The sequence below is a fragment of the Bombina bombina genome, chromosome 6 (genome assembly GCF_027579735.1).
Source record: "Bombina bombina isolate aBomBom1 chromosome 6, aBomBom1.pri, whole genome shotgun sequence".
Taxonomy (NCBI): domain Eukaryota; kingdom Metazoa; phylum Chordata; class Amphibia; order Anura; family Bombinatoridae; genus Bombina; species Bombina bombina.
The window spans coordinates 1050611480-1050628807 of NC_069504.1; the positions used below are offsets into that span (position 1 = coordinate 1050611480).

The 17328-nt window shown below is 40.3% G+C and overlaps 1 protein-coding gene across 10 annotated transcripts in view; it reads left to right on the forward strand.

The window, feature by feature from the left end:
- Positions 1–17328, forward strand: part of WNK1 (WNK lysine deficient protein kinase 1) — a 544152-nt gene that overhangs the window by 464091 nt on the left and 62733 nt on the right. For all 10 annotated transcript variants that reach the window (XM_053718830.1, XM_053718834.1, XM_053718833.1 and 7 more), the window contains one exon: positions 4955–5137. In XM_053718830.1, the coding sequence (XP_053574805.1) occupies positions 4955–5137 (183 nt within the window). The remainder of the gene's footprint in view (positions 1–4954; positions 5138–17328) is intronic.

The following is a 17328-nucleotide window of genomic DNA, read 5'->3' on the forward strand; positions in this document are numbered from 1 at the left end:
CAACCACCAGGGAGGGACTCGGAGTTCCTTAGCCATGAAGGACGTGACTCTCATTGTGCAGTGGGCGGAAGCCCACAATTGTCTTTTTTCTGCCATCCACATTCCAGGAGTGGACAACTGGGAGCCAGATTTTCTGAGCAGACAGACCTTTCATCCCGGGGAGTGAGCTCTCCATCCGGAAGTGTTCTCTCAGATAACCCTCAAGTGGGGGGTTTGCAGAGTTGGATCTGATGGTGTCCCGCCAAAACGCCAAGGTTCCAAAGTACAGTTCTAGGTCAAGAGATCCTTAGGCCGTTCTGATTAATGCTCTAGCGGTTCCTTATCTGTTTTCCCCGTTTGCTATCTTTCCGTGAGTCATTGCTCGTATCAAACAGGAGAGAGCATCAGTGATTCTAATAGCTCCTCCATGGCCTCGCAGGATATGGTTCGCGGATTTAGTAAGGATTTCATCTCTACTTCCTTGGAGGTTACCTCAGAGGAAAGACCTTTTACTTCAGTGTCCTTTCCTCCATCCAAACCTAGATTCTCTGAAGCTAACTGCTTGGAGATTGGACGTCTAGTTCTGTCTAAACGTGTTTTTTTTTTCTGCAGCGGTCATTGAAATTATGATTCAGACTCGAAAACCAGTTACTCGCAAGATTTACCATTAGATATGGCGTAAATATCTTTATTGGTGTGAGTCTAAGGGATTCTCCTGGAGCCGGGTGCAGATTCCCCGGATTTTGTCTTTTGTTCAGGATGGACTGGATAATGGTTTATCGGTCAGTACTTACAGGCTACTAAAGATTTTCTGCAATCTTCTGCCCTATTTTTGTTTTCTCTGGAAAGCGTAAGGGTCAGTAGGCCAATTCTACTTCTCTGTCTCTATGGTTGAGAAGTTTGATTCGTTTGGCTTATGAGACTGCTGGACAGCAGCCTCCTGAGAGAATTGCGGCTCATTCCACTAGGGCTGTCTCCTCTTCTTGGACTTTCAAAAATTAAGCTTCTGTGGAACAGATTTGCAAGGCGGCAACATGGTCCTCTCTGCATACTTTTTCCAAGTTCTACAAATTTGATACTTTTGCCTCGGCTAAGGCTTCTTTTGGGAGAATGGTTCTTCAAGCGGTGGTGCCTTCTGTTTAGGTCCTCCTGCCTTTTTCTCCCTCCTTGTTCATTCTTTATCTGCTAGCTTAGGTATTTGTTCCCACTAGTAATTAGAATGCAGTCAAGGACTCTCCATGTCATAGGAAAGAAAACAAAATGTATGCTTACCTGATGAATTTATTTCCAGACATGGAGAGTCCACGACCCTTCCCTCTTATTAATAATTTCGACCTCAGGCACCTTTTACCCTTGTGTTTTCTTCCTTTCCATTTCATTCGGCTGAATGACTGGGGGTTAGGAGTAAGGCAGTTACACTTAACAGCTTTGCTGGGGTGCTCTTGGCCTCCTCCTGCTGGCCAGGAGTTGAATATCCCACTAGTTATTGGAATGCAGTCGTGGACTCTCCATGTCCGTAAAGAAATAAATTTATCGGGTAAGCATAAATTTTGTTTTTTATCATATTTCTAAGGTTTCTAACAGTGAAGATTTTCTTAACCTTTTGCGTTTGCTTAAATGTTCTAATTCCTTTATTGAACATGATGCTATTTTCGATATCATTAGGATTAATGCCAAGAGCCTGTCTTTGTCTGACCTTTTTAGACTAGCCTTGTGGTTAAGGTCATAGTCTGCTGATGCAGTCTCTAAGTTTAGACTCTTGAATATTTCTTTTCAAGGAAAGAAATTGTTTAGAACCCATGTAGACTTTTTTATTTCTACGGTTACTGGTGGTAGGGAACGTTTCTTCCCCAAGATAGGAAATCTAAAGGTAACTTTAAGGCTTGTATGCAGATTCTCTGCTACGGGGCAGGTTAGGTCTCTTTCAGGAGGTATGGTTTTGGAATGTTTCAGAATCTTGGGCTCTAAATATAATTTCCGAATGTTATTGGATGTGTTTCAGGGCAAGACCTCCAAGAGGAAGGTTTCTTTTCTCAAACGTTCAGAAGAATTCATTAAAAGCTCAGGCATTTCTTCAGTCAGTCCTGGATCTGGAATCCATGGGTGTGGTAGTTCTAGTTCCCCTGCTGGAACAGGGAAAGGGATTTTTTTTTTTTTTTTTCAAAATCTCTTTATTGTTCCAAAGAGGGATGGAACTTTAAGACCAGTTTTAAATCTTAAGGCTTTTGTCTGTCGTCAGAGCTCAGGGAATATTTGTGTTTCCTTACCTAGACAATATCTTGGTTCTAGCTCCATTTTAACATTTGGCAGAATCTCTCCCCAACAGACTGTCGTTTCTTTGTCATGATGGTTGGAGGGTCAATTTGCTAAAGAGTTCTTTAGTTCCTCAGACTGTTACTTTTCTGGGGTTCCAGATAGATTCAGTCTCTGAGGTTTTATCTAACAGATCAAAGAAGTTGTCTGTCAAAATCTTCCCAATGCTGCTTCTTTTATGTAGGTTCTTGGCCTTATAATTGCAGCATTGGATGGTTTTCTGTTTGCTCATTTTAATATGTGGCCACTTTAGTTTCCAAGATCAGGCAGGAGAATTCATCAGGGATTCTTATTGCTCTAGCCTGGTCCTGTAGAGTCTGGTTTGCGGATCTTATTCAGATGTCCAGTTGCCCTCCTTTGCCTCTTCCTCTAAGGCCAGATCTTCTTTGCCAAGTTCCATTTTTCTTCAGGATATGAAATCTCTAAATTTGAGGGCATGGAGATTGAACGGTTCTTAGGGGGTTTTCTGAGTGTGGAAAACTTTTTAATTTCTTAGTGTCTTGATCATGGTTTTTCCTTGCATTCTTTCAGGATTTCTAGAACTTTGCAATTTTTGCAAGATGGTTTGGGTTAGGGTTTATCCGCTAGTTGTTTGAAAGGCCAAATTTCTGCTCAATCTGTTTTGTTTCACAAGAAAATTGCTAATCTTCTTGATATTCATGGTTTTGTTAAGGCTTTGGTTCATATTAAGCCTGTTAATAAACCAATTTTTCTGCTTTGGAACTTGAATATGGTGCTGCAGGTTTTGAAGGCTCCTCCATTTGAGCCTATGCACAAGGTGGATATTAAGTTTCGTTCCTGGAAAGTCTTGTTTCTTTTGGCTATTTCCTCTGCTAGGAGAGTTTCTGAACTTTCTGCTCTTTCTTGTGATTCTCCTTATTTGATTTTTCATCAGTATAAGGTGTTAATAACTCAAATTGATTTTCTTCCTAAGGTTGTGTATTTTGGATAATTGTTGTCCCTTCTTATGTGTCCTAATCCTAAGAAATCTTCAGAGAAGCTTCTTCACAATCTGGATGTGGTTAGAGCTTTGAACTATTATGTTGGCGTTACTAAGGATTTCAGACAGACAAACTCTGAGTTAGTTAACTTTTTGGTTCTAAGCAAAGTAAGAAAGCTTGTGCTGTATCTTTGGCTTCTTGGTTAAAGCTTTTGATTCATGAAGCTTATTTGAAAGCAGGTCAAACTCCTTGTAATCGAATTCCTGCTCATTCTACTAGATCATTGGCTACTTCTTGGGCTTTCAAAAATGAAGCTTCTGTTGACCAAATTTGCAAGGCAGCTACTTGGTCTTCTTTGCATACTTTCTCTAAATTCTACCATTTTGATGTTTTTGCTTCATCTGAGGCAGCTTGTGGTAGAAAGGTCCTTCAAGCTGTTTGTGTATTTGTTGGCTGTTTTTAAGTACATGATAAATTTTAACAAAATAAATCTACTTTCTTATTCTTAATAGGGAAAAAAGATTATTTTTTTTAACCCAACTTATCTTTTTATTACTTGTGAACTCTCCACAGCTTTGGTATTTGTTCCCAGGAGTATTGGATCGTGGACTCTTACCACCCCCCACCCCGACTCCTATGTTTTTTGCTTTGTATTTCGTTTCCTACCTTTTTTGCTTGTCTATATCTCAGACTAACTACCATAGAGGTGGAAGGGATTATTTAGATCTCTTTGGGTTTAAGAATCTGACTCCTCCTAGTGTCAGGGAAGATGATTCCCAGGAGTAATGGATTGTAGACTCTTACAACCATGAAAGCATAAATTGCAGGAGAAACAGTGGCATTATTGGTTAAGTGGGCATGTGGGGGTTATTGATTTGTCCAATTTATTTTATCAATATAAAAGTTCTTTAACTTTTAAAAATTGGTAGAGCAGGTTGTGTTTGTATCTGTTTGGTAATGTTACTTCCTGACATAATGCAATATGGAGGGGAGTTGTCCATGCTCAAAACCATTTGCAAACTTATTTGGTTACTAGTTAGTGTTTGTGGTTTCTATTCAAACCTTTAATGTTTAAAAGAAGAAATGTTAATTTAATTCAGTTAATGGCCATTATGTTTAATGTTACATTAATTCATAATAGAAGGGACACTAAGGGAATGCAGGGTTGATTTGCACATTCACATAATCTTTTCCTGGATTGTTTTTCTACTTTTTTCTTTAGCTAACCTAGCTACCCATATCTCCAAGTGGGCATGAAACTATAAACCCAAACATATTTGGTGTTATCCCTCAGTGGATAAAGGTCAATTTAATGGAACTGAGAAAAAGTAAAACATTGTAAATTAAAATAGTATGTATGATTGTTGGTGTTGCTCAGATGTTATAATAATGTTTAAAAAGTATTATAAATTTGCTTTGTCCCTTAAGAGATGGTTGCTAAAGCGATATTGAGTCCTTTTATATGTATAGGAAAATATTAAAGAATAAAAATAACAAAATATCTTAATTTTATCAAACTCAAATTTACATACTTTACAAAACAATGTTTATCCTATTATCTGAATATTTCTAATTTATTATTTAAAGAGAGAGCCACTTATATTTCTATTACATTCATCTGGACAAAAAAAACCGTGATGCTTTATATAAGCAATGCTTTCGCCATCACTTTTTTTTCTCTTTGTTACTTTGTTCAACCTGCTTTTTTCTGATTTCTGAAGGTGACTTGTCAACACAGAGTGCGCCGTGCGCTCTTCCCCTTCAGCAGAACCTTCTTCTACCCCCCAGTGGTATGGCTGACCCTGGACAACTCCTCAAACCCTCACCATCTAGTGAAAACCTATGCTCGGCATTCACAAGTGATGCTGGCCTTTCTGTACCAAGCCTTTCAGCTCAGGGACAAGGTAAGTGCAATGGTGCATCCATATAAATAGATGTTGGGTTGATTTTAAATCACAAATTATGCTAATCTGTCATGTCTCTGTATTTTTACTCATAGTTCATAGAGTTCCAGGGGCTTTACTAGAAAACTTTTAAAACTATTAAATTATTTTTGTGTTTTTATGTTGTCTTGTGGATCTGTGAAAATGTAACTCTCCCTCTTTGTCTTATTTGTTCATTCCTTCATTTTTAGAGACACATCTGTGAGTTAAAGGGCCATAATCAAAAAATGGCATGCTCTAATTTGTTAGAGCATGTAGTTTTAAGACTATCGACCCTGCACTACTGTGTGTTAACTCCCACAAAAGTCAGCAGTTTCTACTCTGGAACAGCAGTGCTCTGCAGAGGTTAAACACACAATAGTGCAGGGTCGATAGTCTTATAATTGCATGTAAAAGAGCATGTCATTTTCAGCTTCTATGGCCCTTTAACACAAATATGTCTTACAAACAAATAAAATGGTCTGCTAAATTGATGTTTACATTTTAATGGTGTATATTAACAGCCTATGGCATGCGTATAATCATTTTTCCTATATAAAGCAGCATATTCGATAACTCTTCAACTATGTCTGTTTGCACTATTTCATTGTCTGTATCCTTAAGATAGCTTGCAGTTTGAGCCTAATTATCATAATAGAAATGAAAAAGAAAGATGGGTAAATCTGCATATTTTTTTTCTGATACCCAAATATTCTACTAATTCAAGTTGAGCTGAAGCTGCATTTAGTTGGTTTGTGAATCTACATTCATTTATATAAACTAATGAGGAAGTTGACCGTGGGTGGTAGCATTCTTCTCTTTTCAAAGCCAGATTCATTCGTTTGCAAGCGCAACACAGCCAGATCTTTGTTGCATTTTCAAATAACTCATGCTCTGAAAAGAACCAAACACTGCTTCCCCTGGCCAGATTGATCATTTGTTCATAAAAAAAAAATGAAAAAGCACGTACCGAGCATTTAGCACCAGTTACTATTTTGTACAGAACCCACAAGAAAACATAATGCCAGCAATATCTCATTGCTTACTATCATGAAAGTGTAAATCTGTTCACTGTAGTTTTAAAAGTGCAAATTACTTGTGTGTGTGTGTTTTCCCCCATATATGCAGATATTCTTTAGTGTTTATACATCTATTGCAGAAAATGAAAGAGCTAAAATAAGACATCTCTCATCATTGATGTTGCCTTGAATTAGAAATAGGGAAGTGACAATGAAGCGGATATGGAAAGAAGTTGCTTTAAAGGGACATTTTAGTCAAAAATAAAATTTCATGATTCAGATAGCGCATGTAGTTTCAAACAACTTTCCAATTTACTTTTAGCATCAAATGTACTTTGTTCTCTTGGTGTTCTTAGTTGAAACCAAAACCTAGTTAGGCTCATGAGAATTTCTAAGCCCTTGAAGGCTGCCTCTTATCACATGCTTTTTTTTTTATTTGCTTTTCACAAAAGGGGAGAGCTAGTTCATGTGAGCCTTATAGATCACCTTGTGCTAAGGCCCGTAGCTTGTGGCAGACACTGCACTATTTGGCTAAAATGCAAATCGATAGATAATAAAGTCATGTGATCAGGGGGCTCTCAGAAGATGCTTATATACAAGGTAATTACAGAGGTTAAAAGTATATTAATATAACCATGTTGGCTGTGCTAAGCTAAGGAATGGGTAATAAAGGGATTATCTATATTTCTTTCCTAAGATATGTAGAGTCCACAGCGTCATTTAATTAGTAGTGGGAATATCACTCCTGGCCAGCAGGAGACAAAGAGCACCACAGCAAAGCTGTTAAGTGTCACTCTCACCTACCCATAATCCCCAGTCATTCTCTTTGCCTCTATCAATGGAGGAGGTGAAGTTTGGTGTCTGAAGAAATGAATTCCTTTTTTGGGTACTTTTTCCTGCACGTCAATCTCTTCAGTAAAGTAGTGGTGGCTTTTAAGCGGTTAGGAAGTTGTGAGGTAGTGCTTACTTTGTTACCTTGTTATAGAAAGCAAGAGTTTGGTTACTCTGTTCTTTCTTTTTTTCTGCAGGCCTCTGTAAGGAGTTTGTGTCCAAGTCTTGTGAGCTGTCTTCCTGCCGGACAGCTAGACTGCAGGTAAGTGCTTTTTTGTCTTCTAGGTAACGGAGACTTGCACTTAAGGAGTTAACTCTGCAGAATTTTGGGACTAATTTATTATCCTTTATGTTTAGGATTATCGTGGCAGTGAGCAGGCACTTTTGCATGTGAGGGGACTAATGGGTTAAATCTTCCCTTATTGAGGAAGTTTTTCCCCTATATGGGTATTATCTATTATGTGTGTGTTTATTTTGGGACATGTTGGGCAATTTTTTAATTTTCATATTGTGTGGCGGTTCCTTTAAGATTTAAACAGCTTCTTTTTTTTCAGCAGGGAGCGCACTCTTAGTTTTGCGCAGTTCCCTGTTTCTGCTGGTCACGTGATCTTTTACACTTCTGTTTAGAGCGGTGAGGAGTCACGTAGGAGCTGCCTTATGTGCTGTGCCAGCTGTTGCGACAGTAGAAATTAAACTAGTCAGTCTCTGAGCGTCCTTCGTTTTGGAGTTGCCAGCAGTTCCGGTGCAGTCATTTTGGGGATCCTCTGAATGTGGTAAGGGCACCTCAGTTTATCTGAGGTGTGGAGGTTGCTGCAGTGTTTAGTTCATCTGGGAAATTTTTTGTCTATAGCGTGTAAACGCTTTTAGGTGTTTACATTTTTCTTAAAGTGACAGTAAAAATAAATCTAAATAGATTCTCTTTTTGTTTGGATAATTCAATTTGCTGCAATGGACACGGATTTAGACTCTGTTTCTCTTGACAAGTGTCTATTATGTCTAGAGGCCCAGATTGTTTTGCCCATGCAATTTTATGCCACATGTTTAGCTTGAATGTAAAGACAAATTGTTGCCCTCTGAGCCTATTGTCTCCCAGGATAATGCTGTTTAGGTTTTGCTGCAGCCTTCTCTAACGTCCCAAGCCTCATTGGTGTCATATGCAGTGCCCTGCGGTTCCTCTCAGCCTCCTGGCTGAGTTTATTTACTTGCAGAATTTGCTGCACAGTTATCTTCTGCGGTATCTGCAGCATTATCTGCTTTTCCTATGCTACTAAAACACAAGAGGAAAATTAACATTCAGATAGTAAGGTTTCTGTTCCTTCTACTGCTATGCAGGTTGCCCTCCCTCATATGTCTCTTATGAGGAGGTTTTCGTCGGTAGCTTCTGAGGGTGAAACCTCAGATTCTGACAGTATAATTCCTTTGCCTGAGGTTGAAGAAGTGAACTTCAGGTTTAAGATTGAACACCTTCGTGTTTTGCTAAAGGTGTTAGATACTCTGGACGACTCAGACTCTCCTGTTGTGGTTAACCCTAAAAAAATCTAGTAAGCTTAATAAATACTATGATGTTCCTTCCTCTGTGGAAGTGTTTTCTTGTTCCAGATTGTGTGACGGAGATTATTTCACAGGAATGGGAGAAGCCAGGGATACCTTTCTCCCCGTCTTCAGTCTTTAAAAAGATGTTTCCTGTTGCTGACTCCATTAAGGGTTCATGGTGCACGGTGCCTAAGGTAGAAGGGGCTATTTCTTCTCTGGCTAAGATAACTACAATCCCTATAGAGGATAACTGCTCTTTCAAGGATCCCATGGACAAGAAGCTGGAGGCTTATTTGAAAAAGATGCATGTTCAATGGCAACCTGCAGTTTGTATTGCCACAGTAGCAAGTAGAAGAGACTTCGTTGGAGGAAATCCAAGATAGGATTAAGGCTGTTAAACTAGCCAATTCCTTTATTTCTGATGCTAACATGCAAATTAATAGACTGGGGGCCAAGATGTCTGGCTTCACTATCTTAGCCTGCTTGGCTTTGTGGTTAAAATCTTGGTCTGCTGATGTTACCTCCAAGTCCAAGCTTCTGGTGCTTCCTTACAATGGTAAAACTTTGTTTGGACCTGGTTTGACAGAAATAATTTCTGATATTACGGGTGGAAAAGGGTCTTTTCTACCGCAAGAGAACATACTTAAACTTAAAGGAAGTCAAAATAATATTTAGCTCCTTTCCTAACTTCGAGGGTCAAAAGTCTCCCTCTTCCGCCTCTAAACAGGAGCAGTCCAAGTCTTCTTGGAAACCCAATCAGTCTTGGAGCAAGGGGAAGCATTTAATGAAACCCTCAGCTGAGTCCAAGTCAGCATGAGGGGTCTGCCCCCGGTTCGGGATCGGGTCAAGTTGGGGGCAGACTTTCCCTTTTTTATCAAGCGTGGATACGAGATGTCCCAGATCCTTGGGCTGTGGACATAGTATCTCAGGGTTACAAAATAGAATTCAAAGCTTTTCCTCCCAGGGCAGATTCCACCTCTCAAGATTATCTGCAGACCAGGTAAAAAGAGAGGCATTCTTGAACTGCGTTCAGGACCTTTCCTCCCTGGGAGTGATTGTTCCAGTTCCTGTAAGGGAACAGGGTCTAGGATTTTATTCAAATCTGTGGTTCCCAAAAAAAGAGGGAACTTTTTGACCCATTTTAGACCTAAAGTGACTCAACAAGTTTCTCAGGGTACCATCCTTCAAAATGGAAACCATTCGTTCCCTTCTTCCTTTGGTCCAAGAGGGGTCAGTTCATGACGACCATAGACCTGAAGGATGCGTATCTTCATGTTCCCATCCACAGGGATCATCACAAGTTACTGAGATTTGCCTTTCTAGACAAACGCTTTCAGTTTGTGGCTCTTCTGTTTGGCCTTCCTACAACCCCCAGAATTTTGTCAATGATTCTAGGGGCTCTCTTGGTAGTAATCGGGTCTCGAGGAATTGCAGTTGCGCCCTACCTGGATAACATATTGGTTCAAGGGCCATCTTTTCAACAAGCTAACTCTCATACAGAGATCTTGTCTTCTCTACGTTCCCATGGATGGAAAGTGAATCTGGAGAAAAGTTCCCTTGTTCCAGCTACAAGGGTGGCTTTCTTAGGGACCATAATAAATTCCCTATCTATGAATATTTTTCTGACAGAGGTCAGAAAATCCAAGATTCTTGCCTCTCTCTCCAGTCTACTGTTCGACCATAAGTAGCTCAATGTATCGAGGTAATTGGTCTGATGGTCGCTTCCATGGACATTGTTCCCTTTGTTCGATTCCATTTGAGACCTCTGCAGTTATGCATGCTCAGGCAATGGAACAGAGACCATTCAGATCTGTCTCAGAGGATAGATCTAGATCAGTCGACAAAAGTCTCTCTCCCATGGTGGCTTTCTCAGGGGCATCTGTCTCTGGGCACCTGCTTCCGGACACCTTCCTGGGTGATTGTGACCACGGACGCCAGCCTGCTTGGCTGGGGAGCAGTCTGGGGCTCATTAAAGATGCAGCAATTATGGACTCGGGAGGAGTGTGCTTTTCCCATAAACATTTTGGAGTTGAGCGATTTACATTGTTCTGATGATTTGGCCTCAGTTGTCCTTAGCCCAGTTTATCAGGTTCCAATGGGACAACATCACCACAGTGGCTTATATCAACCACCAGAGAGGAACTCTGAGTTCCTTAGCCATGAAGGAGGTGGCTCGGATTATTCAGTGGGCGGAAGCTCACAATTGTCTATCTGCCATCCACGTTCCAGAGGTGGACAACTGGGAAGAGGATTTCCTGAGCAGACAGACATTTCATCCCGGGGAGTGGGCTGCCATCCGGAAATATTCTCCAGGTTAATCCTCTCGGCAGAACGCCAAACTTCCAAAGTACGGTTCAAGGTCAAGAGATCCGCAGGCAGCTCTGATAGATGCTCTAGCAGTTCCTTGGGTATTCGGTCTAGCATACCTGTTTCCTCAGTTTGCGTTTCTTCCACGAGTTATTGCTCATATCAAACAGGAGGAAGTGTTGGTAATTCTAATAGCTCCTGCAAGGCCTTGCAGGATCTGGTATGCAGACTTGGTGAAGATGTCATCTCTTCCACCTTGGAGGTTACCTCTGAGGAAGGACCTTCTCATTTAGGTTCCATTCCTCCATCCAAATCTCGTTTCTCTGAAGCTGACTGCTTGGAGATTGAACGCATAGTTCTGGCTAAGCATGGTTTTTCTGAGTCAGTCATTGAGGCCATGCTGCAGGCTCGCAAGCCTGTAGCTCATAAAATTTACAATAAGGTATGGTGTAAATACCTTTATTGGTGTGAATCAAAGGGCTACTCTTGGAGTAGGGTCAGGATTCCTAGAATTTTGTCTTTTCTCCAAGAAGGTCTGGAGAAAGGGTTGTCAGTCAGTTCTCTGAAAGGTCAGATTTCTGCACTATCTATTCTTTTAAATAAACGTCTGGAGGATGTGCCAGATGTTCAATCTTTTTGTCAGGCCCTGGTCAGACTCAGAACTGTGTTTATACCTGTTGCTCCTCTTTGGAGCCTTAACCTTGTTAAAGTTTTGCAACAGGCTCCGTTTGAGCCTTTGCATTCCATAGATATTGTTATCTTGGAAGGTTTGGTTTCTTATTGCTATCTCTTCTGCTAGGAGAGTTTCGGAACGCTCTGCTTTGTTGTGTGATTTCCCCTTACCTTATCTTTCATGTGGATAAGGTGTTTCTTTGAACTAAATTGGGGTTTCTCCCTGAGGTGGTTTTGGTTAGAAATATTAATCAGGAAATTGTTGTTCCTCCTTTCTTTCCTAATCCTCCTCATAAGGAACTTCTGTTGCACAACTTGGATGTTGTGCGTGCTCTTAAATTCTACCTACAGGCGATTTCGGATTTTCGCCAGTCTTCTGCCCTGTTTGTTTGTTTCTCAGGAAAGCGTAAGGGTCAGAAAGCTACTGCTACTTCTCTTTCCTTTTGATTGAGAAGTATGATTTGTTTTGCTTACGAGACTGCTGGATAGCAGCCTCCTAAAAGAATTACGGCTCATTCCACTAGGGCTGTCTCATCTTCGTGGGCTTTCAAAAATGAAGCTTCTGTGGAACAGATTTGCAAGGCTGCAACTTGGTCCTCTCTGCATACTTTTTACAAATTTTACAAATGTTATACTTTTGCCTCGGCTGAGGCCTCTTTTGTGAGAAAGGTTCTTCAAGCGGTGGTGCCTTCTGTTTAGGTCTGCCTGTCTTGTTCTCCCTCCCTATTCATTCTGTGTCCGCTAGCTTGCGTATTGGTTCCCACTAGTAATTGAATGACGTTGTGTACCCTCCATATCTTAGGAAAGAAAACAAAATTTATGCTTACCTAATTTCTTTCTTTCCCGATATGGAGAGTCCACGATCCCACCCTTAATTGTTATTAACACAGTTATTTCTTTCATGTAATTAACAAGAGTCCATGAGCTAGTGACGTATGGGATATACATTCCTACCAGGAGGGGCAAAGTTTCCCAAACCTTAAAATGCCTATAAATACACCCCTCACCACACCCACAAATCAGTTTTACAAACTTTGCCTCCAAGGGAGGTGGTGAAGTAAGTTTGTGCTAGATTCTACGTTGATATGCGCTCCGCAGCAAGTTGGAGCCCGGTTTTCCTCTCAGCGTGCAGTGAATGTCAGAGGGATGTGAGGAGAGTATTGCCTATTGAATGCAGTGATCTCCTTCTACGGGGTCTATTTCATAAGGTTCTCTGTTATCGGTCGTAGAGATTCATCTCTTACCTCCCTTTTCAGATCGACGATATACTCTTATATTTACCATTTCCTCTACTGATTCTCGTTTCAGTACTGGTTTGGCTTTCTACAAACATGTAGATGAGTGTCCTGGGGTAAGTAAGTCTTATTTTCTGTGACACTCTAAGCTATGGTTGGGCACTTTATTTATAAAGTTCTAAATATATGTATTCAAACATTTATTTGCCTTGACTCAGAATGTTCAACTTTCCTTATTTCCAGACAGTCAGTTTCATATTTGGGATTATGCTTTAAATTATCATATTTTGTCTTACCTCAAAAATTTGACTTTTTTCCCTGTGGGCTGTTAGGCTCGCGGGGGCTGAAAATGCTTCATTTTATTGCGTCATTTTTGGCGCGGACTTTTTTGGCGCAAAAATTCTTTTCCGTTTCCGGCGTCATACGTGTCGCCGGAAGTTGCGTCATTTTTTTGACGTTATTTTGCGCCAAAAATGTCGGCGTTCCGGATGTGGCGTCATTTTTGGCGCCAAAAGCATTTAGGCGCCAAATAATGTGGGCGTCTTATTTGGCGCCAAAAAATATGGGCGTCGCTTTTGTCTCCACATTATTTCAGTCTCATTTTTCATTTGCTTCTGGTTGCTAGAAGCTTGATGTTTGGCATTTTTTTCCCATTCCTGAAACTGTCTGTCTTATAAGGAATTTGATCTATTTTGCTTTATATGTTGTTTTTTCTCTTACATATTGCAAGATGTCTCACGTTGCATCTGAGCCAGAAGATACTACAGGAAAACCACTGCCTGCTGGATCTACCAAAGCTAAGTGTATCTGCTGTAAACTTTTGGTAGCTATTCCTCCAGCTGTTGTTTGTAATAATTGTCATGACAAACTTGTTAAAGCAGATAATATTTCCTTTAGTGATGTACCATTGCCTGTTGCAGTTCCCTCAACATCTAAGGTGCAGAATGTTCCTGATAACATAAGAGATTTTGTTTCTGAATCCATAAAGAAGGCTTTGTCTGTTATTTCTCCTTCTAGTAAACGTAAAAAGTCTTTTAAATCTTCTCTCTCTACAGATGAATTTTTAAATGAACACCATCATTCTGATTCTTTGGACTCTTCTGGTTCAGAGGATTCTGTCTCAGAGATTGATGCTGATAAATCTTCATATTTATTTAAGATGGAATTTATTCGCTCTTTACTTAAAGAAGTACTAATTGCTTTAGAAATAGAGGATTCTAGTCCTCTTGATACTAATTCTATACGTTTGGATAAGGTTTTTAAAGCTCCTGCGGTTATTCCAGAAGTCTTTCCTGTTCCTAATGCTATTTCTGCAGTAATTGCTAAGGAATGGGATAAATTGGGTAATTAATTTACTCCTTCTAAACGTTTTAAGCAATTATATCCTGTTCCGCCTGACAGGTTAGAATTTTGGGACAAAATCCCTAAAGTTGATGGGGCTATTTCTACCCTTGCTAAACGTACTACCATTCCTACGTCAGATGGTACCTCGTTTAAGGATCCTTTAGATAGAAAAATTGAATCTTTTCTAAGAAAAGCTTATCTATGTTCAGGTAATCTTCTTAGACCTGCTATATCATTGGCTGATGTTGCTGCAGCTTCAACTTTTTGGTTGGAAACTCTAGCGCAACAAGTAACAAATCGTGATTCTCATGATATTATTATTCTTCTCCAGCATGCTAATAATTTCATCTGTGATGCCATTTTTGATATTATTAGAGTTGATGTTAGATTTATGTCTCTGGCTATCTTAGCCAGAAGAGCTTTATGGCTTAAGACTTGGAATGCTGATATGGCTTCTAAATCAACTCTACTTTCCATTTCTTTCCAGGGAAACAAATTATTTGGTTCTCAGTTGGATTCTATTATTTCAACTGTTACTGGTGGGAAAGGAACTTTTTTACCACAGGATAAAAAGTCTAAAGGTAAAAACAGGGCTAACAATCGTTTTCGTTCCTTTCGTTTCAACAAAGAACAAAAGCCTGATCCTTCGTCCTCAGGAGCAGTTTCAGTTTGGAAACCATCTCCAGTCTGGAATAAATCCAAGCCTGCTAGAAAGGCAAAGCCTGCTTCTAAGTTCACATGAAGGTACGGCCCTCATTCCAGTTCAGCTGGTAGGGGGCAGGTTACGTTTTTTCAAAGAAATTTGGATCAAATCTGTTCACAATCTTTGGATTCAGAACATTGTTTCAGAAGGGTACAGAATTGGTTTCAAGATGAGACCTCCTGCAAAGAGATTTTTTCTTTCCCATGTCCCAGTAAATCCAGTGAAAGCTCAAGCATTTCTGAATTGTGTTTCAGATCTAGAGTTGGCTGGAGTAATTATGTCAGTTCCAGTTCCGGAACAGGGGATGGGGTTTTATTCAAATCTCTTCATTGTACCAAAGAAGGAGAATTCCTTCAGACCAGTTCTGGATCTAAAATTATTGAATCGTTATGTAAGGATACCAACGTTCAAGATGGTAACTGTAAGGACTATATTGCCTTTTGTTCAGCAAGGGAATTATATGTCCACAATAGATTTACAGGATGCATATCTGCATATTCCGATTCATCCAGATCATTATCAGTTCCTGAGATTCTCTTTTCTAGACAAGCATTACCAATTTGTGGCTCTACCGTTTGGCCTTGCTACAGCTCCAAGAATTTTCACAAAGATTCTCGGTGCCCTTCTGTCTGTAATCAGAGAACAGGGTATTGTGGTATTTCCTTATTTGGACGATATCTTGGTACTTGCTCCGTCTTTACATTTAGCAGAGTCTCATACGAATCGACTTGTGTTGTTTCTTCAAGATCATGGTTGGAGGATCAATTTACCAAAAAGTTCTTTGATTCCTCAAACAAGGGTAACCTTTCTGGGTTTCCAGATAGATTCAGTGTCCATGACTCTGTCTTTAACAGACAAGAGACGTCTAAAATTGATTACAGCTTGTCGAAACCTTCAGTCACAATCATTCCCTTCGGTAGCCTTATGCATGGAAATTCTAGGTCTTATGACTGCTGCATCGGACGCGATCCCCTTTGCTCGTTTTCACATGCGACCTCTTCAGCTCTGTATGCTGAACCAATGGTGCAGGGATTACACGAAGATATCTCAATTAATATCTTTAAAACCGATTGTTCGACACTCTCTAATGTGGTGGACAGATCACCATCGTTTAATTCAGGGGGCTTCTTTTGTTCTTCCGACCTGGACTGTAATTTCAACAGATGCAAGTCTCACAGGTTGGGGAGCTGTGTGGGGATCTCTGACGGCACAAGGAGTTTGGGAATCTCAGGAGGTGAGATTACCGATCAATATTTTGGAACTCCGTGCAATTTTCAGAGCTCTTCAGTTTTGGCCTCTTCTGAAGAGAGAATCGTTCATTTGTTTTCAGACAGACAATGTCACAACTGTGGCATACATCAATCATCAAGGAGGGACTCACAGTCCTCTGGCTATGAAAGAAGTATCTCGAATTTTGGTTTGGGCGGAATCCAGCTCCTGTCTAATCTCTGCGGTTCATATCCCAGGTGTAGACAATTGGGAAGCGGATTATCTCAGTCGCCAAACGTTGCATCCGGGCGAATGGTCTCTTCACCCAGAGGTATTTCTTCAGATTGTTCAATTGTGGGGGCTCCCAGAGATAGATCTGATGGCCTCTCATCTAAACAAGAAACTTCCCAGGTATCTGTCCAGATCCCGGGATCCTCAGGCGGAGGCAGTGGATGCATTATCACTTCCTTGGAAGTATCATCCTGCCTATATCTTTCCGCCTCTAGTTCTTCTTCCAAGAGTAATCTCCAAGATTCTGAGGGAATGCTCGTTTGTTCTGCTAATAGCTCCGGCATGGCCTCACAGGTTTTGGTATGCGGATCTTGTCCGGATGGCATCTTGCCAGCCATGGACTCTTCCGTTAAGACCAGACCTTCTGTCACAAGGTCCTTTTTTCCATCCGGATCTGAAATCCTTAAATTTAAAGGTATGGAGATTGAACGCTTGATTCTTGGTCATAGAGGTTTCTCTGACTCCGTGATTAATACTATGTTACAGGCTCGTAAATCTGTATCTCGAGAGATATATTATAGAGTCTGGAAGACTTATATTTCTTGGTGTCTTTCTCATCATTTTTCTTGGCATTCTTTTAGAATACCGAGAATTTTACAATTTCTTCAGGATGGTTTGGATAAGGGTTTGTCCGCAAGTTCTTTGAAAGGACAAATCTCTGCTCTTTCTGTTCTTTTTCACAGAAAGATTGCTATTCTTCCTGATATTCATTGTTTTGTACAAGCTTTGGTTCGTATAAAACCTGTCATTAAGTCAATTTCTCCTCCTTGGAGTTTGAATTTGGTTCTGGGAGCTCTTCAAGCTCCTCCGTTTGAACCTATGCATTCATTGGACATTAAATTACTTTCTTGGAAAGTTTTGTTCCTTTTGGCCATCTCTTCTGCTAGAAGAGTTTCTGAATTATCTGCTCTTTCGTGTGAGTCTCCTTTTCTGATTTTTTATCAGGATAAGGCGGTGTTGCGAACTTCTTTTGAATTTTTACCTAAAGTTGTGAATTCCAACAACATTAGTAGAGAAATTGTGGTTCCT